This window comes from Anopheles merus, chromosome 3L (genome assembly GCF_017562075.2).
Source record: "Anopheles merus strain MAF chromosome 3L, AmerM5.1, whole genome shotgun sequence".
Classification (NCBI taxonomy): Eukaryota; Metazoa; Arthropoda; class Insecta; order Diptera; family Culicidae; genus Anopheles; species Anopheles merus.
Genome location: NC_054085.1, coordinates 38,469,024 through 38,496,075, shown reverse-complemented (window position 1 = coordinate 38,496,075; position 27,052 = coordinate 38,469,024). Strand labels below are relative to the sequence as shown.

At 47.3% G+C, this 27,052-nt stretch overlaps 1 protein-coding gene across 4 annotated transcripts in view; it reads right to left on the bottom strand.

The window, feature by feature from the left end:
* Positions 1 to 5,511: 5,511 nt before the first annotated feature.
* LOC121598336 (CLIP domain-containing serine protease 14D-like) overlaps positions 5,512 to 27,052 on the bottom strand; it is a 196,122-nt gene continuing 174,581 nt past the window's right edge. For 3 of the 4 annotated variants that reach the window (XM_041925002.1, XM_041925003.1, XM_041925006.1), the window contains 2 exons: positions 6,237 to 6,633; positions 5,512 to 6,173 (listed from right to left, as the gene is read on the bottom strand). In XM_041925002.1, the coding sequence (XP_041780936.1) occupies positions 5,558 to 6,173; positions 6,237 to 6,633 (1,013 nt within the window). In that variant the 3' untranslated portion in view covers positions 5,512 to 5,557. Of the gene's footprint in view, positions 6,174 to 6,236; positions 6,634 to 6,705; positions 6,821 to 27,052 lie in introns of those variants that run through there. The other variant, XM_041925005.1, reaches the window with a different exon arrangement.

Sequence of the window (27,052 nt, the reverse complement as noted above, 5' to 3'; positions counted from 1 at the left end):
TTTTAACGAATAAATCAACTTAAAACCCATGTTGCTATCAAAACAGTGTTTTAAATTATAAAATGCAAACTACCCCCTTCTCGAAATGTCACTCGAAAGCGCAGGCTAAACACAGCGGATTGCCACATTGGCTGCTAAATCACGCCCGTATCGTAACGCGATGCTAATGCAACACGCCCCAAAAAGCGCACCTTTTAAATGCATTTGCATTTGCGCGATTAACTTCCTCGAACGGAGACCGCGCGCAACGGCCGCAACAGCCGAATTCAAGCTCCTCCAAAATCGTACGATAAAACAATCTCAAAACGCCACACAGAATGACATTCAAGTGAGTTGAAGTAAGGAGGGAAAAAACGGTCTTACTGTCTCAGGAGTAGAGTGTGATCGTGTGTGTGCCTGTGTGAGAGAGAGAAGGAGAGACAGAGGGTTGTTTTTCTGGCTGTCTTCTATCGCAGGGAGTAAGTTCGATGCCGATTGCCTTCCCGCTGCTGGACTTCTTATTTCAATTCCCAGCGGTGCGATAACAAGATTTGGCATTTGCATACTTGCAGCATATGCGCGCACCCGCAACCGCCGTCTCCCTTGTTGCACCAACCGACCTGAAGAGTGCATTAAGGAGAAAAAAAAACTCTCCTCCAAAAGCCCTGCCAGGCCCTGCTGCTGCTGCTGTAAACGAAATCACGGAGCACGCCAAAGCAGAAAAAAAATCCATTTAAATTCCAATCCCCGCGTTCGGTTTGATCGTACGCTCACACAAGCCCTTTAATGTCAGCTTCATGCACATGTTCATGTTTGCATTTAAATTATATCGCCAATGTGTCTCTCGCGAACCAGCGCTCCACAAATCGGAGAGCTGTGTGCTGTTGTTGTGCGCCCCTTTTTGGTGATGCTTTCAGGAGATACGGCCATCACGCTTGAAATGCATCTTCGCATGTTGGAGTACGGGAAGGAGCGATAAGCGCGATAAGGGGAGCGAGGGGGGGGGGCACAAAAATAGTTCAATTTGTGCCATCCTTTCCATCACGGTGGGGGTAAAATTAAAACTGCACCAAATGACTGCCTTTTATTGGTATTTGCCAACACAACAGTGCGCTCGAGAAGTGGCTCCTTCAGCTCGGTGAAGGTGAAGTTTGCCAAAGTTGAGTGTCTTTGACCTTTTCCGAGGCTATCTTCCGGGTGAAACGGGATGTGTGGGAAAAACAATTTTCCCGAAACTTTTCGGTAGCAAAAGATGGTAGCAACTATCGAAACTAGACTTTTCCAATTTTCCAATCGTCTCGAGAAGCGTCCGTCTCAAGAAGCGGAGGGCGTTTTTTCAAGTGCTGCTTCGGAAATTCGAGGCCCCGGCGAGTTGCGAGATGGGCTGGGATCACTTTATTGAGCTCTGTAGTTTGTTGGCGATCGTAAAACAGGAAGGCAGTGGACCGACTCTCTTTGCCGAGGCAGTAAAAAGGCGCATCGTCCTGCAAATAGTGGTCCGCTTTGCTTGAGCAGTTCCGGTAGGAAGGATGGAAAAAGTAAACTCTTCAGAATGAAGAAGTTTATTTGAGACTGACCAGTGCGACGAGTAGGCAAGACAAAGCATACGAAAGTCCCTGGACTGAATAGTGGTTCACTTTCACTATTTTACGACTTTGCAATTTTCCAGCGGTGCTAAACTTAGAATGCACTCCTGGGAAGTTGTTTTTTTTCGGTGCTGTGGTGTCACTTCTAATCCTTCCCAGGATGATTGTTTAAGGTGAAATCGGAAAATGAAATGTTAACGAGCGGGATGAACAGTTTTTTGGGGAATCGAAAAAGGTTTGCAAATCGTTTCCGGGTTGATTCCGCATTGTACGCACGATGACGTCACGGTAGCTCACACACCTCTTAATGCCATTTCCTGATAAATTAATTATAAATGCCTTACGAACGTGCGAATGTCAGGGCCGATTGGGGGCAAACGCTGCTCAATTATTGATGGCAGTTGATGTCAAAGTGAAAAGCATTTTCCAGAGAATTCATCCCAATGCGTAATTCGAGGAAAGAAGCAACGGTTTTGGTGTAAAGGACGTTTATTGTTGAAACAATAACATTTAGTACATTAAATCTATTTTTGCGAAAATCCTTCACACGTTGCTGATTTCACGATTCTTTTCGTTTGTTCATCTCCCAGTGGAAAATTCTGATATATCCCTCCATTGCACCGATTACTCATGGATATACACCGTACATGGTTGTAATAGTGTTGGAACATTTATCACCCCTCTGCAGGAGATCCGTCCATACACACACACACACACATACATGGCGCACTACCACCACCATCACCATCGTAATCATTTGTGTGTGGTTAGGGGCTTACGGACTCGCGGGGAAAATCCAACCATGCTCAGAGGAAAGAAAAGCTGTGATAAAAATTCCGTCCCGAGCGAATGCCATTGTCAGCAAGGGGAGCGCAATTTTTACCTTACCCATTTATTTACACGAGGGACGGGTTTTCCCCCTTGCTGGAAGGAAAATGTCGTCCTCACCAGGAAGGGAACATGTGCGCTTTATCATTCGTGCACTATTTGGCAGTGAAATTGCAATTCCCGATTTGGATTCGGTCACTTTCGGTTTCCCTTCTGTTTTCAGAGCGATTTTCTTGTCCCAAAGCGAAGAACCTGTGCCCGATGGTGCCTTCGGAACTAACGCAGAGAACCAGGTGCCCTTCGGACAGCTCGGTATTGAGTCAGCTGAGCCCAGCAACGGAGCGTTCGGCAAGGGGGAAAATGTAATGTCAAATGTGTGTATTACTTAGCGAACCGAGGGCAAACAAAAACCGGAGGGATTTCGAGTTCAAAACGCTAATAATTCCTTTCGGCTTACGCAGGAACAGTGCCTGTCCATGGAGACAGTCGGCTGGAGGGGTTGGGTAGTAGTTTGAACCGGAAAGAGGTGGCTACATTAGCCACAAAAGCAATACGCACGGGCGCTCACACTGTGGCTGGAAACCGGGGTGAAAAAAGTGGGATTATTAATATGGATGTGCTTAGGCGTAATTTATTTTAATAATGAATGACAGTTTCGGCCAAACGGCGGGGAAGGATTCACGCGAAGGATGCACAGGGTCGGTGCCCTATTGTCCTGGCTGTGGCGTGTCGTGTTTTCTATTTTTTAGTCTTCGCCAAAGGGAGAGTTCCCCTTGCAGTTCGTTTTTTCCTTAACCGTTGATCGATTTTTATTTCCCTTGCATTTGCTGCTGCTGCTGCTGCTGCTGCTGAGTGCGTTAATAGATGCTAATGGGGTGTGGTTGAAGCTGTGTAATAGAATGGAGAAGCGCGAGTGAGTTTTTTTAGATTTGCGTTTTTTTTTTGCAATGAGGGATGACGGAAGGGTTCATATTTTTAATTTCCATGTAGAGAACAGTATTTAACGCAACAGTGACAGTAGGTGAGAAAAGGTAACGCTTGAATAAACATTAAATTTTAGTTGCGCTCTAGAGTTGTTTTAAATGATGGGAGACGGAAGAGAGAAGAGCAGTTTATGTCTGCAATGTACGATTTTATCGATAACATATCTTCAACAAAATATGGAAACAAAGTAGCTACTATAATCCATTTGTTCCCGCATTTTCACATTGACCATTGCGAATCCGTGCGGCCATTGACCTCATCCTGAATGTTCCCCCTTTTATTTCCAGATGCCAAAAAGTCATACAAACCTATCGTTACTTTCTTCCCAAACATCTTAAGATTGTCTCAGTACAACGTTCCGCCCCTGGCAGTCAGAATAATGGTGGGCAATTCTTACCCCAGAACACGCAACACGGCCACTTACCGAGAGTTGAAAATCGTGCAGCAGGATTAGAGTCCGCCCGGTCCGGGCGACACCCGGTTCTACCGCAATACAAAATCAGATCTGCGTCTGAGCTACCCCTCCCGGCCCGGTGAAGACCATTATGCGTAACAGAGAAATGCAATTTGCTCGCCTAAAGCCCTTTCGCATATGCATTCGCGCAGGGGCAAAGCAAGTTGGGGGAATAGAAACGGATTCGGATTCGGTACGATTTGCACTACAAAAGCCCGGGAGGGAAGAAAGAAAAAGAATAAAAAGGGGGAGAAAGCAGAAGCATCGGAATAGTTCGTCGTGAAATATGAGAATAAATCAAATCCGGCTCGGAATGCTTGGTCCGTTGCCATCTTGTTTGATCGAATTAATATCGCATAAAAGGCCGTAATCCACCAACTGTCAAGTGCAATAAGCCTTGGGAGGAACACACACTCACACACACACACTCAGCCACAGTATCGGTCCACTTAGGAGGCGTTCGAAAAGGAATCGCCCACTGTCCCCGATGCCCCGGAGGGATTCGGCGCCGGGATAGCACGTGCACAGCGTTCCCTTCGGGGGCCCGATGCACACGTGCTCTCGTGTACGTGAGCATCAAGTGCGTGGCCGGATTCGATGCCGCCTCAATGCCACACCCGCCATTCCCGCGACTGTCAAACGCAGCCAAGGGGACACACGACACGTCCTTGATGTTTCTCTCGCCCTTTGGAATACTTTTTTTTGCTGCCTCCTACTCCTCCCGTGAGGTTCTTTTCTCCCACACAGGAAATCGTTGGTGGCAAATTATCGATGACCCACGACAACGCCGATGACCAGCGGCGGTGGGAGCGGAGTTCGGAGCGTAAATTATTCGCTCACGGATGGCGTTGGGCGGCGCTCGGGACACGGGTTTGATTCGTCACACGCCCACCGAAAATGAAATCGATGGCAATTTCCCGTGGGACCCAGTGCCGTCTTTGCTTCTGCTGCTGATATGTGTGTGTGTGTTGGAAGGCAAAAGCCGCAATCTCAGCCTCACGGTTACTCGTCCCGGGGGTTGTTTCGCACCTCGGCCACGGGGAAGCCACACAAAAATGTTCAATGCGTTTAAAATTGATCAGAAACCGATTGGGATCGGCATGTCCTTTGGGAAATTTCAGCCCAAAACCAACAAAGCCGCAACAGATTCGACACACAAACATCACACACACAGAGACACAGATGGTCACAAAGCAAACGAGCCTTTCTGCCGGTTTTGAAGTGATGAAATTTTCAGCCCACCTGAAATTGGAACGAAAATTCACTTTTCATGGCCTTTGTTTTTTCGATGCATGCCGGTCGGAAAACCGTCCAATTCCCCAGGTGTGTTTGGGCTGGAACAAAGTGGCAACTCTCTGGTGATGGCGAAAAACCAATTTTACCTTTTCAGCGTAACTTCCACACAAGCAGCAGGGTCCCCGTCGTGTCATGTTTTCATCGCGGAGGAGATTCAATCAAAGCTCATTTCCGACGCAATTTGAGTGTGTCGCGTGTCACGCTGCAAATCTACAAATCCTTACATCGGGGAATCGATGGAAGAAATTCTATCAAAATTCACACAGACGCTGGTGGAGCTTTGATGTCTTCAGAGCACATTTCAAGCAGGTTCTTTCTGGAATCAATCTTGAAGAGGTTACAACAGGGTTTTGTAACTTCGGCATCAAAAACTGTACTCGAACCTTTGAATCACGACAGTTAACCTTTAATCGCAACGAGCTTACAAGACTCAATTCTCAAACTCCACCATATGACCTACGATCCAGTCGTAGAACTTATCCACGCGCGTGTAAACAGCCGGGATGCCACTGCCACACCTTTGCGGTCCGAAACTCACAACTCCAACAACATAGTGCAGCGTTTTCATCGTCTTCATCAGCGGTCCGCCGGAATCTCCATTGCAAGTATCCTTCCCCGGAGTTCCCATCGCACAGAACTGCGTCTCGGTAAGCGGAACCTTCACCCGCCTTTGGTACGTCTCGTTGCAAGACTGCAGATCGAACAGATCCAGCGGTACGTACAGCTTAAAGCGACTTCCAGAAGCAGTTTCCGTTCGGCCCCATCCAGCGGCCCACATGCTGCCAAAGTACAGCTTCTCTCTGTTCGGTGTGCCCGGCTCGGGCAGGCAGATTGGCTTTACGAAGTCGTTGTACTTCGCCGACCCGCTCAATTCGATCAGTGCAATATCATTGTCGCGATCCGCGTGATTCCCGGTGTAACCTTCGTGGATGATGATGCGCTCGTAGTCAAAGTCTTGCACCGGAGATGCACAGGACAGCTCATCGTCCAAATCTTCGCAGTCAATGTCGGAATCGGTGTCCCATTCGCCCAGTCGCACTTTGTGTCTGAAAGTAGACACAATCCGATGAACACATTTCTAAACCCAAAAACCGCACACAATCACTCACAGCTCAACACCTGCAGGAAGCCGCACGAAACAGTGTGCCGCCGAGAGGACAAACTTCCGGTTCAGCAGTGCCCCTCCACAGGCGAATCGCTTCGTGCCCTTGCGATGGTTGATGTACTGCAGCAACGCCATCCACGGGTACTGATCGATCGACGTGCGCTGTCCACCGACGATACGGTTTTCCATCTGCACGCCGCAAACCTCATCGTTCACCGAGCCAGTCCGGCACGTTAACCCCTTGCGTCGATCGCAAACGTATCGCAGCAGGTATGAGTCATCCTGCTCCGTGCGGGTACTCTTTAGCAGCAGCGTCAGGTACTTTGGATCGTTCTTGAAGTGCACACAGCGTCCGAAATTGCCTTCCACCCGACAGATAGCGCCTGGAGTGACGTCCGTTTCTGGAAATTTAAAAGCAAATGGTTTCAATTTGATAAACTTGATTAGTTACACGGTAACACCGTACACCGGACCTAAGGCAAGAGCTGGCTGGGCAAGATACAAAACGATAGCGAATAACTGTACCGAACGGAACATATTGGCTGTAAAGTAGAACAATGACTGAGGTGCAAAACGCCCTGAATTTGATGCTAAGGCGAAGCGGCACGCAAAAATTCAAACAATCTGGGGTAAGTGATAAGAGTCGGTGCTCTTTCTGTGTGATTGTAAGACTGTTCGCTCCGGATTGCATAATGGTTGAAATTAAGTTTAAAATTGGACAAAAATTATTGTGCAAAGAAATTTTCAATATTGTCGCTGGAGATGCTTGTGTCTTTAGCTACCATGTTAGCATTTAAAAATAAATACGAGGCGAGGTTTAACTCGTACTACATACCATAGTTTCATTGTTACTTTGTTTTAACTCAGCAAAGGTCATCCGTTGCTGTGTGGATTGATAATATACCGGCAATGATTCAAGATCACTTCATGATCGTGACCTCCTTTTTGGTTTCAGCAGAAGAAAGTGTGATGCGTTTTGTTTATTTATTTTGCATATTTCGTAGGATCGACCAATAAAAACAAATACACACACCATTTCACAGAGCGCTGTTCCTACCAAACTCTCAAATGAATAGATTTGTAACCTCTCTTTGCCGCTTCCAACCTGTGGTATGTTCTGTCCAACCACTCAACCCTTAAGTACCAACAAAAACAAGCTCGTATTTATTAGCGCAAATCCATCTATTCATAAGCAGATCTTCCGATCCCATCCGTACAATGGCATGTAGAAAATAATGAATGAGACCCATACTCGAACGAAGGCCCCAACGTCCCGAAAAAGGCAAACGAAACGGAACGGTCCAATGGCGAAAATTCGTTCCAGAGAGAAAAAACAAATGTAGAACATTCCCACAAATGCCCGTGTGCGTGTTCGTTTCTTTCGTTCGTCCGGGCCACTGTCGAAGCGCAGCAAAAACAACAACTGCCGGAAAGATTAAAACACGACCGATGAGGCTGCTGGGAATCAATTTGATGCTCCACCAGATGCAAAAAGGCTTTGCGGACCCTACTGCCAGTTGCAGACAGTGCGTAGAAGCGCAACCCTCTTGTAGAACCATTTCGGTAGCACCAGCACCGTCTCCGAAGGGGGAAGCGTTATTCAATTGATCTGGATAATAAATGTAAATCTATTTGCGACAGGACACGGCTTCCAGCTCGGTGGAACGGGACGGCTCCTTCACCGTTTGGTCTGCGTACGCAAATGCCGCTTGCCCGACCGCCGGAACGCAAAGAGTAAACACAAAAATTAGTGAAAATCCCTGTGTGTTCACTACCCTGCGGGTCGGTCGGGATGCGTTTGTCGTGGCGTGCGGGAAATGCGAAGCAGCAAATAGGGGGCGAGCGAAGGACACGATGAATGACTCCCGGTCGCGCCGTGCGACAGGTGAATTGCAATTAATTTATTCTAAAATAGACAAACAGCTTCTCTTCTGTGGATGTGTGTATGTGTTTGTGTTGGAGCAGAAAAGAGTGGAACCTGTCCAGCTATTCCCTGGCAGTCACGTCACGACAACTGCTGATGCCGGAGCTTTTGCTGCTTTCGCCAACCTTCGGTTGCTTCGGCTGATCGGCGGAGAATTAATAGGTATTTAAATGGATTCCTTATTACCGACTGCCAAGAGATGCGCCTCGGCCAAGGTGCAGCACACTGTACTGCCGGCTCAGCAGTCGGCAACATTTTAATGGTCGGACTCGGAGGGAGGTGTTTTGGCGGATGGTGTGCGGCCGAGGGTTTGGGGTAAATTAGTTCGTCTCCGCGGCTCGCTGTACGCGCTGTCAGTGACGCCCCGTTCAGGAGTCAGTTCCGATGCGCACATTTTGACAGGCGAATGGTACAAACATTGGCTTGAGTCTTGTTTTTTTTTTGCCCGTGCAGCGTGAATAATTATTGGAATAAGTTTTCACGAGCGTGCAAGGAAAAACCGATCGGCTGGTGAGTGCGCTGTGGGCTACTCCGGGGATAGTCCGGGGCGGTACTATGGATCGGTGAACTTTTTGGTGTCTTGAGTAACTCCCCGTACCGATTTCTCATTAGGCATGCAAAGACATTTACAGAAGCGTGCAGTCGGGATGCAAACGAACGGTGGACAGGAAAGTAAGGAGCAAAATGGGTGGAGATTTTACCAACAAGAAGCGTTTGACTTTTAGACACAGGCTCAATATTTGCATTGCATTAGTGTCAGTTTGTGGAAGCATCTCCACAAAAGGTTTTATGTAGAAAAAGTAGTTATACAGTAAAAATACCAAAAATGTAATAAAATTCCCATAAATTTACCACCACTTGTTGGAAATGACCAATACTCATTTCTTTCCCTACTATTTCGGACCCATGGGAACAGAAACTCCCCCATCGTCAGCAATCGATTGCATAAACGGCAGATGAGTATGAAAAACACATCGAACCCCAGTGCAAACGTGCATCATCCCTCCAATCCAAACCTACTCCATTCTCCGCTCTCCGTTATCGTGATGGACAATGTTGTTCCATCCCAGACACACTTCGCTTTCTACACGTTTAATCGCTTCCTCCCTCCGTTCAAGCACGCCATCTTCCCATAAGGTGTTGCGCCGTCCACTTAGCGCAGCGTGGCGAGGGAAATTCCTGCACCGATCGATGGCCAGACCCAGAAGAAAAGTAACTGGCGCATCCTTCACGATCGATCACTCGTCGTCCCATCGAAAACAAAAGCCCTTCCCTCGGTTCAATGACGTCTTTGCATGTTCGCGCCATCTGGCATCTGAGCTCGAGAGGGTAGCTTGGAAGCGAAATCGGCACCGTCCGCCAGAGCTAGAGAGAGAGAGAGCGACGAAAATCAATCACCATTTGAAACGGTTTTTAATTAAACAATTTATCAGATTTATGTAATTCACCGCTCCTCACACACACACACACACACACACCCGATCCACATGGAGTTAAGCGAGGAAAGGAGCGGGCGATGCATATTAAGTTAGCCAAAGTGGCCAACATTAAGAAACGATCAGTCAAAAGCCAGAACGCACCGAAAGCGATCGACCCGAAACAAGAGTGAAAATGCGCTGGCCCGAAACGCGGCCCAAGACACTTGAACTATGGGCACGTCGTTTGCGGCGTCTTTTAATGCTAAACGCGTCCCGCCTGTTCTGCCGCACCGTCGTACGAGATGGCCAATAATGTACGCGGCGCTGCGGCGAGTCGTGAGATGGGCGCGCGCGCGCCCGCCTGCTCGCGCAAAAATGCCGCGCGACGATTGCGGCCGTGACGCAACGGCATTGGAAGGAAGGGCGAAGGCGAACAAAAAAAAACGTTAAAAGGGAAGTAAATTGATCTGTCTGGAGATTTTTCGAGTGCTGTCTCGAGGATTAATGTTTTGCTCTTATTGTTGTTGCCTGATATCGCTAAGTGTTGTTGGTCAGGGAGTGGGGCTTGTTTTTTTTTTTTTTTTTTTTTGGGTTCCATATTCGTCTTCCCTCGCGCTCAGTCTTTCATATTTTTATGATGCTTTTTAAATATTTCAGTTTAATTTTTTTTTCTTTTCCAAGGGGACACGCTTGCGGTTCTTTTTTTGTTTATTGGTTGCTTGCGCTAGCAATCGGTTAGAGAGTGTGACTAATTGAAATGTTATTCAATCGAGTAGAGATTGACATGTCTCCGATGGGGTTGTCGGTGCGTCGGATCGGTACGCTTTCGTAACGGGAGATTTTTATAAATGAATCAAAAGATAATCCCAATTTGAATGTTTTTAAACGCTTAAAGATTATATGTACATTGGATTTTTAGATACATGAACAGTTTTTATACTCTTTTTTGTTATAAGTTTAATGTTTTTTTTTAATTATATGCAAACCACATATAAAACTGAACCAATATTTGAACCCAAACTCGAATATTTCTCCCGATTTTCCAGCATCCCGCTGCAATCGCATTCCAACCATTCAAACACTTTCCCAACAACACCCAAATTAACCTCATTGAAATTGGCTCAATTGTTGGACCGTTTGTCGCGCGTTGTAAACCCTTTCATTCTTCTCATTCGGACTCGCAGCGTTACTCAGGGATAAGGTGTTCTATTCCATCACGCGCAACCTGGGCAAGTCGCTCGCGCCCAAAACGGGGAAAAGTAAACCCGAAAATAGCTCAAATTGGTGTTTAGTGGAATGATGACTGAACGCTAGTTGCGTTATCCTCTATTCTCTCGCTGCCAGATTTGATTCCTCTCGGAATTTACACGCACTCGGAACCCGTATGTGTATGTGTGCTTGTTTTTGTTCTTGCAGCATAATGTACGGTGCCCGGTGTGGCCCATTCAAGTGACCGAAGCAAATTGTGCTTTTGAAGTTAGATTTGTTCGCATCATCGGCCCTTCATCAGCTGGAGTGTGTTTTCGCCCGGGAGGGTGGGCAGGCCGGGAATGACGCGGGGCTCCCATTTAGCAGCGCCCATTCAACACACCAGCACCAGCACAGTTGAAATCTGTTCTTTCCGCCCGTGGTGATGGATCTTATTTTGCCTTTGCCTCGGCTGTTGCGTCCTGTTACGTAGTGCGCTGCAAGATGATCACATCATCTTCCTTAAAACCTATCCACAACAGTACACAAAAGCAGAAAAGGGAGAGAGAGTCTATCTTAAACCCCTCTTCAATTCATAGGCATCCGGCAAACAAAAAAAACGATCATTCTTTGGCCAGTGTTGTTACTTTGGAGGAGACGCGGCGGAAAAAGGGGGAACCATAGCAAAGGTACGAAATAACTCTATTAACGGGCTTGCAGCCAAACGAAAACGGGGTGGTAAAGTGCTGCGAGTCCAATTTCGATTTGATTTGGCTGAGGCTTTTTTTCTGCTTCTTTCACCCGGGGAAGGGAAGTTTGCTGCAGGAAGGAGAGTAACAACTGTCCGATGAATTATGCACGGCTTAAAGCGATATGAAAATTTCTTTCACTGCTTTCTGTACAATTATTTCCCTTCGGCTTACGGGGGCCTTCACAGATAGGACGGAGCATAATAGAACAAATTTGAGGTTCGAATGCTAATGTCAGCGTCTAGAGGATGAGAATGGTTTGATGTGGTTTCGGCTACAGAAGGGCACTTTAATTTAGGTCATTTTGCAGAAGTTGATAGGCGTACTACAATACAGGTCGAGCTGAAAGGTAGACTAGATTAAGCTGGCTAGGAAAGCAAACGATTTAATTTCGACGATTCATTTCCACATCCTATTATACGATTGACTTTTGTTGTAGAACCAGATGTGCGATAATAAGCGAGAAAACTGTTATTTTTCGTTGTTAGCTTAAAAGCATCCCAAAATTAGGCCATTTGCGAAAATTTTCCCATGCAAACCAATTCGCACGCGCCCTCCTTTGCGGTGCGGAAAATGTAAAACGAATCGATACAGCGACATAATAACGACCGGGCTGACATTTCCGCCGGCGATTGTTCCTTCCCACGGTGGCGTTTCCGATTGCTCCTGCACAGGACATTCGGGCAACCAGCCCCGTGCACCAACCGCGACTAAATGGCCCACCCCCCGTCTCCCCCACGAGCTCACGCCAATGGACCGAAACGTAGCCACCGAGTGTGACAAATCATCGTCAAACGTCGTCGTCGGCAGGACACACGGGACGCCCGAATGCCCGGAAGTGGCTTTGCGTGTGGAAATGACTAGTAATGATGGTCTGCATTGTCTTTGTCCACCCCACGCTCGAGCCAAAAGTGAGTCTCAATCGTGCGTCAGTGTCACCGTATGACAGTTGGACTCGATCGCCGCTATCTACGCGGTGGTGCGGTACGTTTTAGCCCTCCTAGCTCTAACGGACACGCAGTGCCGGCTTTTTGGCGGATTTTTCTCCGTCGCCCGATAAAATCCGGATGCATTCGATTTCCCCAGGACGACTTTGCTGGGAATGGATGGGGTTTTGCGGAAATGAAAACGTGACTTTCCCGACACTGAGTGTACTGCCGACCGTTGCACGTTGCTAAAATTTCGCCACGCGACGCGAACGGGCAGATAGCAAGCAAAAAATGCAAGCAAATCGTAAATAAAATGCTGCATCAGCTCAGGAAAGCAAAAAAAAACATACACACATTCAAAGAACATACATACCACGCCATCCTTCGTTGCACTTCCCGAAGGTACTGGAAATTAAACAAACTCATGTCGACAATGACAGCGTCATTCACCACCCTACACAGCCCGATCGGGTGTGCGTTTTTTCCCCTACTCCATTGTTGGTTTTTTTTCGGCCACCATGAAAAGTCATCGCAAACATAATTGACAGCCAGTAAAAATGTGACAAATTGCTTGACGAACTTGCCGAACGGGGCAGAAGGACGGGTGGCGTGTGCTGTGCTGACAATTGAACGGCGAGACGGAGAACCCGAGCGGGATTGAGGCTGATCTGATGGTTACCAGTAATTACGAGATAAATGCAGTCGATTGATTTTGGCAATTTTCGACGCTGCATAGAAGCGGCAAAGCTATTTCCAGACTTTACGGAAGATACGTGAGTTCGTGCCAATTCTTCGATGGAGCTTCAGGCATAGCGAATAGCAGGGAGGGAGCTGCTCTAATCCATTGCTTTGATTTTCCGTAATGATTATTACGCTCAGCAAATCTCTTTATTTATGCGCACTAATGAAACAACAGATTCTAGTTCATTGCATTCAAACGGTGTACGTTTGCGTTAACAACATAAAATGCAATCCACGAGAGCGACAAAACGCAATAATAATTTGATCCCTGCTAACGGGAATATAGGCTTTTTCCACATATGAGCCCGTAATGAAGTGTAAAAATAATAATTAAAACAGGCGAATAGTACAAAGGCTTACGCGAAAAACCACAAATGAATCCGTCGTGTTGCATCGCTGCACGGTTCATTTGGTCGGAAAATGGAATTTAGTGGAAATGAGGCACAGCAAATGATAATTGAAATGAAAATGTGCGGTTCATCGGTGATTGATTACATATTTTTTAGATTTAAATATCAAATTTATCTGTAATATAATCGATCGATAAACACAATTGTACAACATTGTATTTACAGCAATTTGTACCTTAAAGTGTTTACCGCACACACCTTTGATTCGCTCATAATGACTACCGAAACCGACTCAAAGATCACTTCAACTCAATTCCCTTTGCCCGGCCGGTGCAGGAATGTTAAAAGCCCTTTTGTTCTCGTCTCACTTACAAATGGCAACGTGCTCACGAAGCAAGAACCGCCAACCGCCAAGAAGGAAGCCAACGAGCATAACTCCTTTAACCAAGTCACCTCTGCCATGATTAGGCAAATTGATTTCCATTCTTCAAACGCTTTAAACTTTCAATCACCCGGTGCCGCTGCCAATGCTTGCGGCTTTGCGATTGTTTGCGAAGAATTCACCGGCCAAAGGGTGCATTTTGTAGCGGGCAGGGGGGGAGGGCAGGGTTTTATATCGATTATTATTGTCCCCGTCGTCCGAAACCGCATACCGCGCCGAGTGTGTTGAGTGAGTGCAAATCGCGATCATTTAACCAGCACGAGATGAGATGTGATGGGTGTCTGGCGTGTTTTTTTTTTATTCCATGTGTCGTTTCAATATGCGATCGACACCTTGCTCACGATCGGCAAACGGTTGAGCTTTTTTTTTGCTCACGTCTTACCCTACCTTCGTGTGTGAAATCGATACTCACGATCTGCGGTTTGGAGGTGTTCAAATCATTTGTACGGCACAGCTAATGCCTGTGCCTGCGCATGAACCGACGCTTGACAGACGTTCAGGAGAAGGAACAGAGCTTCAAAGACACCCAGCATTTTCTCACCCGCCAAATCCGGTGTGAGTCACTTATTTGATGGTAAAGATCATAGAGAGCAAACAGAAAAAAAACAGATCCCATCAGGCGATTTCTATGTGCACTTTCGGCCACCGCAGCTCGGGTTTTGGTAGTGGGAAAAAACCTCTTAAAAACAAAACGACTCCAGATGTCGAAGCCCCAAACGGCAAATATAATGTTATGCCAAACGCCGGTACAACGGCTCCTCATGTTGTGCTCCCAACCAAACCAAACGCACATATGTACACATGTTACTTGCCGAATGAGTGGCGGGGGACCGAGGGGAAACACTCCCGATTTGCATTGAGATTAAAATGGCATAGACAATGAATCGGAAAATAGCAAAACAAACGCGCTCCTCTCCGTGTGCAAAGAGCCGGGTTCGTCGTTAGGTCGAACTTCCCGTCGGACTTGTGCTCCTCCCCAATGGAGCCTTCTCCCCGGTGCTGGCAGAGCGCGTCTTAGAAAACTAAGCGAGTCAATTTATTCTGAAATCAATTAAGCCGTTTCAGAACAGAAGCGCGATGTTTTTCTTTCGCTTCGCTGTGTTTTTGTGTAAACCGCGTTCGCTTATCTAATGGTGATGGTGCTGGTGCGAGGAAGGGTGGGTTGCGAGAGGCGGACGATTTCGCGTAAATTTCCATTCCGAGCAGGACTGATTTGTGAGTGTGTGTGTGTGTGTGTGTGTGTGTGTGTGTGTGTGTGTGTGTGTGTGTGTGTGTGTGTGTGTGTGTGTGTGTGTGTGTGTGTGTGTGTGTGTGTGTGTGTGTGTGTGTGTGTGTGTGTGTGTGTGTGTGTGTGTGGTGTGTGTGTGTGTGTGTGTGTGTGTGTGTGTGTGTGTGTGTGTGTGTGTGTGTGTGTGTGTGTGTGTGTGTGGTGTGTGTGTGTGTGTGTGTGTGTGTGTGGTGTGTGTGTGTGTGTGTGTGTGTGTGGTGTGTGTGTGTGTGTGTGTGTGTGTGTGTGGTGTGTGTGTGTGTGGTGTGTGTGTGTGTGTGTGTGTGTGTGTGTGTGTGTGTGTGTGTGTGTGTGTGTGTGTGTGGTGTGTGTGTGTGTGTGTGTGTGTGTGTGTGGTGTGTGTGTGTGTGTGTGTGTGTGTGTGTGTGTGTGTGTGTGTGTGTGTGTGTGTGTGTGTGTGTGTGTGTGTGTGGAGTGTGATTTTGTGCTGTCCCTTTTGCGCTGACTTCCCCAGTGGCGTACCATATGCAGGCCGTGGACGGGGTTTCGGGGGGTCGTTGGAGCACATGGAAATTGAGTTATTTTTACACAATTAATGTAAGGAATTTTAAAAGCCTTTTCAGCAGTGCTGGGTACATCAGTTAGACGGTTGGTTGGGGGGATAGTTGCAGTTGAGCAGCGAGGAAGCAGCGGCACGATTTGAATTAAGCAACTTGTATTGTACCAGGGTGACATCAGCAAGGCGTTTTAAGAGTTTGTGGAGAATTTGAACGAGCAGAAAGTGAAAAGAAGCATCATTCGGGTTAGTAAGGATTGATGTTTATGGTTAAAGTTTTGGAGTTTTAATTTAAAAATAACATGAACATACTTGACACAGCATTTGAGAGACTAAATATCGCTTGAAATTGCCTCGGTTGCATGTAAACTCATTCTCACAATTATACCACTGCCGCTTCTACCGTCATTAGTTATTCATCGTGAAAAGCGTTCAAGCATTGCAAATCGCCACGGTATCGATTCTAGGGAAGACAGAAACCCATAAATATGATGATTTCTCCGTACGGCAATTCATGCAAATTACCATCACTCGGAATAAATTGTATTAATTTGGTTAGCAACAATGCGAAAACAATCGGACCCCTTGGTTGCTCCCCCGACGGTCCGAAACACTTTCTCTACGTGCACACCCGTTTTATCTTCCTCTCGCTCAGAAGTTAATTTGTTTTGCAAATAATGCACCACCCGCATCGGCAACCATATGGCAGCGAACGAGAAACATTAGAAATTGGTCTTATTTTACGCCCGTGACATAGCGCGCTCCATAAATTATGGGCCCGCGTCACATTAACCGTGTGTGTGTGTGTGTACGTGTGTGAGAGAGAAATGGGCCACAAATCATGCTTCAGTGCGATCCGAACGCCCGAAGATCAATTCCCTTTTTTGTGAGGTTTGCAAGAATTTTCCACTCGAACGAGCTAATGCGCAGGAGAAATGTGCATTCGCGTACAGTGTCCAATCGCTTCGCTTCCGTCGCGCGTTTGACCATCTTGAAACGATCGGCGGCACTCGAAACTAATATGTCGTTGTGGTTCATTATTCTTCCCCCTTTTTTGCAGCATCGTAAACTTTCGTTTTATGGCTCTTCCTGCACTCTTGCGATAGTTGAGCGATAAAACTTCTATTGTAATTGGAATTCCCGAACGAGTTACACAATGTTGGCGCATGGTGAGTAATGGGCGGTTGGTCCTTCGAACCGGATACCCGTGACACATGAGTGCTTGATGGCTGGTCAAGGATGAGTCCAAACTGAAAGGAAATTTCAAAATTAGCTACGGTAAATTGTTTTGATAACGGCCGGGCCTCAACCAGGGAGGCCAATCAAACGAGCGATTGAAGCGTCAATACGAGCTTTCATCGTCTTGAAGCGCCCTCGAGGCACTAGATGAAGTATTTGAAAGGTCTCCATTACCCGCCTGATCGGACACGGACGGAGGAGGTTGACATTGGGTTTGAAATAACAATTATTCAACCCATTGACGCTATCATCGACGTGCTCAACCTCCTTTCGAGGTTGAGTTTCGACAATCGTAACAATCGGCCCCTCAAAGCGCCTCAACCCGCAGAAACAATAACGCAAACAGCTCGCAGCCCGATGCAAAAGCAGCGTGGATCGCAAGATGCATAACATTGTTGACCCAGTTACGCCCGTTGCCGAAAAAATTCGCTCGCGCAATCTACCAGCCAATGGTACATTTCACCCTCGGGGGTATCTTCGGACCACCGCAGCCTTAACCTCGCGCTCGGAGTCGGTACACGATGCGCCCTTCTTACTGGGAGAGCCTGCTCCAAACACTGCTCACAGCGCTACGTAACCGTACACCGGACGCCCCGAAAGGTATTGAGGCGTGAAAATGTTTCCCCTCACCGGACGCCGGATCGGTTCGAAAACGGCCAGGGACGCCAGCAGAGTCTGCAAGTGATATTAATTTGATTGAGTGTGAATAATGCGCCTCTTCTTCGAGGCAGCCGGGAGGACGTGTGTTATTGAGCGTTGATTCAAAGAAACGTCTGCCGGAAAACCCGATCCTGGCGAACGGTGGTGTAGATCGCACATGTAAAACGGATTGGACGTGCAAAACACGACACAAACAAGACAGCAGAACGGGGGGGGAGAAAATGCCGAACTGGAAAGGATCAAATTTCACCCGACGACTGGTAGTGGTCCGGCGGCCGAGTGCACATTTTTCACGGACCGTTGACCAAACTCCACAGGATCTTCATTCACAGGAATCGTTTTGAAGAGTACATTGATTTTTATGTTCTCTCGTGCTCTCCCTGTTACTCCATCTCTCTCTCCCTAATCTTACTGAAGGCGTGGTGTGGATCTTGTTCGAAAAGGTTCGAAAGTTGCCGTTTTTTCCCTTCATTTATGCCCGTTGGAAGGGTTGTTTTTTGCACCAGAAAGATTGGTAAATGGAATGGAAAGAATGAACAAGGAGAGTCCTTTCCGAGAACATGATGGACGAACTCCACATTCGTTTTGTAACTAAATTTGATGGATTAGTTGACTCTGTTATGCTAAAGAATTGACAGTCTTACTGATTCGGAGTAGTTGTGAAGAACATTAACAATTTCAACAGTTTAATACACAGCAGAAGATGTGTACGACTTTAGTCAAATATGCCAACCCCGTTGACATACGACAAGATCGGTTGAGTGGTCTGTTTTGTTGACGCTTTTCAGTTACGACCAGATTCGTCCCTGCCCATGTCCCGGCTGATGGACACATACCAGCGCTTTGTGGAGTACATTTTCACTGCCACTATAGTTGCCCGAAAGAGAAAAGACTGGGAATCAACGTTTTTTTATGCCTCGAAACTACAACTTTACCTTCGGTAAAGAAACAATGTTTGACCATTTCCGCGTAGTGTGATTAGACGACCCGGGCGGTCGTTGGTGAACGAGTTCGAGGGCTGTGTTTAATTTTTTAGAAAGCAAGCTACCTTCCCACCGAGCTCGATGCGCCTGGTGCATGATTGGGAGTGCAGCTTTTTTTTGCAACCGACACAGTCCCCATATTCCATCAACCCTTCAAAAGGTTATTCGAGGACCGTTGTTTGAACTGGAGAGGGACTGCCAACCCTTTGCCACGGATAGAGCGGATTGATTGGAACCTCGACACAGGTGCATCATCGTGTGCACCGAACGCACAGCACGAGACACACGCGAGACATGTTTGCAATTCCAGCCCGTTGTAACAGCGCCCTGCGTCTGACGCGCCCGATGCTGGAATTAAATTACTGTTCTGTTTATTTGCTTTTACTCTCGCCCCAACTCCGGAGCAGATTGTCCGTGTGTGCGTATGGTTTGCGGCCGGGTCTTCCCTCCGCGCTGGTAATCAAATTTGCGCGTCCTCAAACAGAAATCGCATCACGTCACTCACCGAAGGCAGCGGACGGTTGTGGATCCCGCTTGAAAAATGTGCACTTAATCCTTTTCCAAACGGCCTTCAGCTAAATCGTTTCGCAATCCCAGAGTTAACTGTTGGCGGAGTTATTAGAGGATTTTGCGAAAAGCCGTTTATTTATTCGAACAAACCACCGGGCGGTGTAGCACTCGGGCAGCATTTGTGTGTGTGTGTGCATTGGAGAGTATCAATCGTTTATGTTTAATGTTGGTTTGGTGCGTCTGATGGCAGATGGGGGACGCGTATTCAATTACGCAAAGGATTTACTGGAGATTATGTTTTCAGTTCGCTTGTGAAGGCACGAAATACAAAAGCATTTATATTTACACACATTTCAGCTTTTTTTACATTTTAGTGAAAAAAATGACAAATTCACAAGGACCCAAGAGTGGGCAAATAATAGTACGTTCAAAGTGCGTTATTGTGTTTCATGCCAGCGAAACATGCTCTGTCCTGCACATCGTGACACGATTCACGCACGCCACACGGTGATAGACAGTTCATTTCACGTCGCAATGGCTTCGGACATCGCTCCAACCCTTTCAGCGAGTCAGTCAGCAAAGATAGACGCGCGGTAGATAATGGCAAGAACTGGACCGTATCCTGGTGCTCGCGAGCTGCCGTTGCTGCTGCTGGGTTGGAAGCGCGCTTGCGATTGCATGTCAAAATGTGAAACCAGTGCTCTGCAAAATGCAAACCCCCATATTCAACACTGCGGTTGGTACTGTGCCCCCCCGCTGGATGGGGAAATAATGATAGAAATTAAAATTTCACTCGATTTCGAATAATTTAAATCACGCTTCCGTTCCCGGACATTCACCGTGGGACGAGCGAAACGAGCTGAGAGACAGAACACGCTCTGGACTGCTAGCCTTAGCTAGGTTTGCCCTCGGTTGCCCGTCATTTTGTACGCAGCGGGGAAGCCAAACGGCAGCCAACGATATGTGATAATTGTATGCAAAACTGTGCCTAAGCATGCTGCTTCCATCCGCTTAGCGAGTGGTTTAGATAAAACGTTAAGCGCCGCTGATCTGGCGATAATGCTCCAACCACGCTGCTCTGCATATGAATTTAAACGTTTAATATGTTAAATGCCGTGTTAATGTACGGGTTGCTTTGTATTAGAAGGGGTCGGGGGTTATCTTCTTTTTTTTGCAACAAACGATGGTATGTTGTTTGCTCCACTTCAAAGCGTTCTTTAGAAATCTGCCCGAGTAATAACTACGGTTTTGATCATTATCATTACTCATTTTTATCTCGCATATGAACTGGAAATAAAACAACAAACAGCACTGGCTGTAAACTTTGATCGTTACATGGCGCAGAAAAGGTATTTTCCATGGCATTCGAAATGAATAGAATCGAGTGCTTTATAGAGCGCATTCTGTTGATTGATGTATGCACAGGGGAATCTGGGGTTTGCTTATGAGTTTTTCCATTAAATTCCAATACAGGATCAAATCACATGCAAACTACCAGTTTGTGAAGCATTAAAAACAAAGTCATAAACAGATATTGCGTTATTTCACATTAAAATATAGCAAATCAATACTCTTATCGATATCGAAATGCAACATATTTTAGCCATAATAGCGCAACTATTTCACCCTGATCCATCGTTTGATGCACGACATGTAAAGTTCCATATCGTACCTTGATGTAATGTTTTGTTCCCGTACATTAAACCACTAGCGGGGCATGGGTAAGCGTTTCCCGCTTACCGCTCGAGCGATCGGCGTTTGATCAAAGAGTTGCTGGCGCATTTCTTCCTATTTTGCTCCCTTTCGCTCGCTTCCATTTGCCCGCCAGAAGCAAACTTTTGCATGTACTCTCAACCCATTAGCGGCCACCATCAATGCAGTTCACCGAACGCCACCGGGTAGCGGGTGTTCTGAGCTGGCAATTTCAATGATGATAGATTTCCTCGAGACTCGATGCATCCTCCAATTAGCGATTGCAGGAAAATGCACTGCTCTGCACTCGGCATGTAGAATTCATTGCAGCAGGCCGGGACACACACACACGGGCCGGGGGTTTGGTGCATTATTTTATCTGATCTCGATGGGTTCGAGCGGACGGCGCTGTGAATGAGCCGTAACTGCTGCACCATACCTCTCTTAGTGGAGTATGAAGCTTTGCTTTTATTCCAACCACTGATCCAATCAATGCAGAATGACATTATGTTTGGCCTTTTTCTCCCATAGAGCTCCAAACAACTCAATCCCGACCGAAAAGCGTGGAAATGAGTCGCTCCGGAACGGTGAGCAGTTACCGGGTTCAGCCTTGATTTTATGATTTCTTTTGATGATGCAATCGAGCCGCGAAGGTGCAATAAAACGCACAGGAAGCAACGGGCACGGGTGTAGTACAAAAAACATGGCATCAAACCGTGCCTCAACCTCCTCCGCGAGCTTAGCTACTTAGTGGTTGCAATAAATAATAGTCGCAATTGATTTAATCAATCTTTTCTCCCCCTTCAATCCACTCGACATGCCTTTACCGGGTAAAATGGGATGCATTCACGCGGGCGACCAAGCGGGCGCGTTTGCTTAGGAGGTGCGGCAAGCAGAACGATGGTTTTAAAACGATGGAAGAGAGCATTTGCGTGAAAACGATTCGAAGCGGTTCGTTTGCCAAGGTGCAGCGATTCGATTTAGTTAAATTGTTTTCTTGACTTTTAGAATGAACCTTTCGCGAGGCGGGAGCGAAGTGTTGCGCCAGTTTTTTTTGTTTGGTGTGTGTTACCTTTTAAAAGGCAAAATTGGTTCAAACCGAACGAGAGTGAGCAGCAATAATCGAGCGGTAGAGAAAGGATAATAAAGAAAGGAACAAAAAGGAATCAAGCCTCAATCTCGTTAAATGCGCAGCAGAACGGTAGAAAATGAGACTCATCGAAAGCGTAATGAGACGCGTTCGGGCCGCTCCTTATCTGCCTATCCTACGTTGCGAACCTCGTGGCGGTGGCGGTAGGAGCGGACAACTCAAGGAAATCAAACTTAATTGCATGTCGAACATTGGATCGTGTCAGGATAATCTGTTCTGCATCCCTTTTGCGGGAATCCTTCCCGAGAGCGAGCTCAAGACGTTCGAGATTGTGCGCGCACCAAGTGGCTGTGACAATTAGGGAAGCCAAGCCTCCCACATTCGGTCTGGTACAAGACAAACCGAACAACGTCATTAGATTGCACTCTGGAATGCTGGATAGGAACGGGGCACTGGGTGGGAAGCGGAACACTTGACAAGAATGCACGTTAAAAGCCTATTTTCTACTTGCAATTACATCTACAACAGCTTCCGTTGTGTGTGCAGAGAAGGTTTTGCAGGAATAGCTCAAGTGTGTCTGACCTACATACGGGAATGGAAAGAGGGAGCTATGTCGTATGCGTTAGAAGAAGTTGAAAGACTGGCTGGGAATACGATTTAAAGAGCTATGTCGTTTACTTTAAAAATTGATGATGAAATTTTGATTCCTTATTGTACTACATTATTGAAATAGGTACACAAACTCTCGTTGAACTTCAACAAGAATTCATAGCTCCCTTATACAATACACAAACTGCCTAAGCTTCGGTTAACATCCATCACTTTAACCGGTGCAGCTTTTCCACTTGCAACGGTCTTAGAGCATCGTGTTTGAATCCTTCCAGCAACGTAAGGAATTAAGTTGTTGAAAACCGTACGAAACGTGCGGTCCTCCGGATGGGACAAAAGGACACACCTAGTGACACACATATGAATTGGATTGCAATTCAAGATATTCTGCACCCCAAAGAAGCTTCTCCACTGCTCGTTCTCGGAGACGACAACATATCCCCGAAGGAGTTGGTCGTAAACACTCGCCCGGACATAAGCTATGCCGTGCCGTCGCAAAGCTTCCTCTGCAGGACATCGTCATCGTGTGTCTGGGGGAAGCTAAAAGTTGGCGCATTAAAATGCAATCACTCTTGGCCTTGCTGCATGTTACGTATGTAGCAATGCGGTTTGCAAGGTGAACATTGCATTCTTGAACCTGATGACGTTGTTTTCAGCAACGTAACGTCCTAATCGAGAGCTGTTTATGATGTGATAAAACCTGAGCCAAGAAACATCCACAGAAAGCATCCAAAACACGTTACTGAGCAGTGCGAAGCAGATGGTGTTGAATTGTTTTGCGAAGCATGCACGGTTCGTTTGGCCTTCAATTAGCCTTCCCTTCACCTGTCATCCCGAACGAATCCTAATAGGTTCTGCAGAGCCGAATTAGACCAAACCTGACGTGGTGTCCTCGGAATGTTCCAGTTTTATTTTACACACAAATGAATGAAACCTATTGTGCTCCAGTTCCACATTCATATTCGACAGCTGCGGCGATCCTAACCTGCCCGAAGAATGCCTGTCCGCCGAGAGTCACCAATCGCACCACCGGCGAGAGCCACGCCAAGGTCTGCCCATTGCACAATTCGATCGCGCGCGCCCGAGACAACAAAGGATGCCTTTTTTCGCGCTTGTTCGGCCACGCATTCGGCGACTACTCATTTAGCGATAAATGCAATGTTGGAGTTGGTGGTGGTGATGGGGTGGTGGTGGTAGCGCAATATCTCAATTTAATCGAGGCCTGCGCGCCACTAAATCGACCCCGTAGCCTTCGTAGCGATTGATCCGCCCCGGGGGAACCAGCCTGACTGGTGGATGATGGTTTTTATGAGCTCCCCTTTTCCGTCGGACTCCCTTTTGGAGACCTCCCCCCTCTTGATTAGTCGTGGACACCGTGAGAGGACAATTAATAATGGCTTAAATCGCTCGCCCCGCCCAACCCGAGCCGGACTGTTTGTTTGTTCGCTCATGAGGCTCTATCAGATCTTTGGTAGATCGGCCGTTGCTTTCGATCTTATTTCCCCGCGCGCGATCACGCCCGTGCAGGAGGCTTGAGTAATGTCAAGCGGGAGTAGTAATGTCGCCACTGATTTTTTTTGTTGCCCTCCTCTTCTACTGCTACTTGTGCCATTATTCTGATAGGTGAAGTGAGACACGTTAGGACAGTTAGGGCTGTCATGGTGGCTTGTTTCACCGTGCACACCGCCGGGTGTGGTTGCTGCTGCGGCTGCATCGATAAAAATTCTTCCAATAAACCGACAGCATTAATCAAACGCTTGCCAAACCGATGTTTATGGTGTGCTGGGCCGACCCCGTTCACGGTGGCCCGGGACAAATCATAAAATAATGGCAATCAGCAAACCGGGACAGGTTCCGCTGGCGAGTTGAGCGAATTGAGCGAGGGACGCAAAGGTTGGCTGGCAGCGGCATGTGAGGGCAGGCTTTAAATTGCCTTAATTCATCCGATATCTTATGATATCAGCGGACATGCTGCTGGCCACTGGAGGGAAACAAAGCCCGGTCGGTTATGGGTTACATTCCGTTGGGAGTTAGGTCGTACTTCGGAATTGAGTGAACCGCCTGCTAACGAGTGGTTGCATTCTTCTCTTCCCGGTTGTTCCTTTCACTCGTTGCAGTGAAGTTGTCTGGTTCTATTGAAGTTCTAGTGAAGGTTTTACGTTTGTTTCGTCTCACAAAAAGCCTAATATTTTCCCTGTAGTTCTCTATGTCTATGAACTTTGTTGGCAATCTTCGCTACCGCTACCTCAAAACGTGTTTCTTTTATAGCATCCCGATGTGGTGGTCCTTAAGATACGATTACAAATTGCGTCCCTCGCAGATAACGTCCTTGCTCACCACTCACATCGTTATCCGTGACAGGTTCCGTGGTACATTTTATGGTACCATTGGCTAATTATAGTTTAACGCTAGCGAGAAACGCAAAAAGCCGCGTGCCTCAACTTTGCTTCGCTGACATTCTTCCGCCAGCGTGTGGAAGCGTCGAGGGAAGAAGCGGCCACTCGGACTGGACTCGAAACACACAAAAAAGCCCGACCGTCGGAGGACAGGGTGGTTTCAATTTCCATCTCTGCGCACATTCCCGGTGTTGCTATAATCTCGCAAATGCAATGCGCAACTATGCCATTTCTCGGTAAGTAACTCCGGGGCCCGTTTGGAAATAATGAACGAGAGCAATCACTACGCCAGGGTTTTGTTTTTTTGTGTGTGTGTGCGCAATGCTCGTTACACCAACTGCACTATGCTCGCACAGGGAGAGTGCATTCAATCCGTCCCCGAAAAGTTCTCCCACCAGTTTCCCTGCATCCACAGGCAAAAAAGGGTTCGTTGTACCGTTCGTGGCGGCCGGTTGCGTGCAGTGACCGCGGAGAGGCCCCGGGAGTGAACCGTATATCCGACTTTAATTCCTTAATTTATTGGCTTAAAATCGAATTTCGTAAGCGATAGCAAGGCGGCCACGGCAGCCTGCCAGCTTCTGGTTCGCGATGGAAATGGAAAATAGCTTCGGGGAATGCGTTCTTTTTTTTTGCTGCTGTTGTTGCGACTCTTGTTTATTTCGTTTCGCTCGCTCACTTCAATTCTCTACGGTGCCGTCACCCGGTGTGGCCTACACGCCGCTTCGTTCTGGGTACTTGAGCAATTTTATTTCACCCGTTTTCTTGCCACTCGCTCCGTCTCGTTCTTGGCGCAGGGCATTCGTATCTCATTTTTTCGCCCTCGTCGCCACTTAAATCCCACCCTGCGGTCGGTCCCAGTTGGAGTGCTCTGGTATTTCGGTGCGCACGATAGCGCGTTTTATTCAAATTAATCTAGATATTTTTGCAACTGCACACGCGGATTTGAAGCGTTTGCTGGCCGCTCCCGGGGGGGAAAGAGGGAGCCCGAGTAAAGGATTTCATGCGCTGTTGATGTTTGTTTATGCCACCAGGTTGAGCAAAGGGGTGCACACTGCAACTGGGAGATATATTTTTTTTTTATTTTCTCCGCAATCCTGTAACCTGCAGTAAGGCCTTCCCTCGTTAACGCCCCGTTTCCTTCCTTCTTTGAAACGCACACAGCATGTGTGTGTGTGTGTGTCTTTAAAAAAAGCACGACACGCTACAAAGAGGCTTCAATTTTGCTCGCGGATGCAAAACCCCCGTAGTTGAGGTAAAAAGCATCCCAAACAAAAAACAGAAATACACATAACTGCAACGATCGATGGATTGGGCACACCACGGAACTAAAAAAACAAGAAACGAAACGGAGGGGTAGTAAAGCCGAACAAATAAAACTACCGATTTGCGTTCGCGCGCACGCCTTAAAGCGAACGCTTAGTAAGCCACGACGACGCCACACGCAGCCCCTGCTGACGGTGGATTGCGAAAAGGTTGGAAGACGGGTTCGTCGCCTGCCGCGCTTGATCGTTGTACCGCGATGTGAAGTCTTTCGTTTTTATTTCGCACCGGTAGTAGCATTTTTTTCCTTCTTCCTTCTGTTGCGTTTTGTTGCCTCCTGGGAGCGCTTTTGATCGCACACGATAGTGTGCCGTGGTGGTGCTGTGCTGTTCGCTGTTCAGTTCCCGAAACCCATCGACAGGTCCGTTTAATCCGCTGCCGTTTCATTCGGAATGCCAGGAAGGATAGGGTTTGTCTTCACTCGCGCGCACTCTGCACTCCCCCATGCAGCGGCCGAGGCCTAGCATGTGTGTGTGTGTGCTTGTGATTGTTATGGAAATGTGCTTTAAACACCCGGCGCAAAGCTGTCAGAGCCCGCGAAAGCCAACAATCCTGCGTAAGCATGTAGATCTCTCAACCACCGTTCGGCAAGATGGGCGCACAGGATGGGCCCGCGTATCGTTCCTTATTCAAAGTAGCAGCACAATTTTTCAGCATTACCACCGGTCGTTTCACCTTCCAGCTTCCTTCATCAGCTTGGTGCTGCGGAGGGGATAGCCACCGCATCGGACTGGATTTTGTTTTTATCGTTATCCCCCTTATGCCCTTACACGCGTTTTTGCTCTGCTCAATCAGA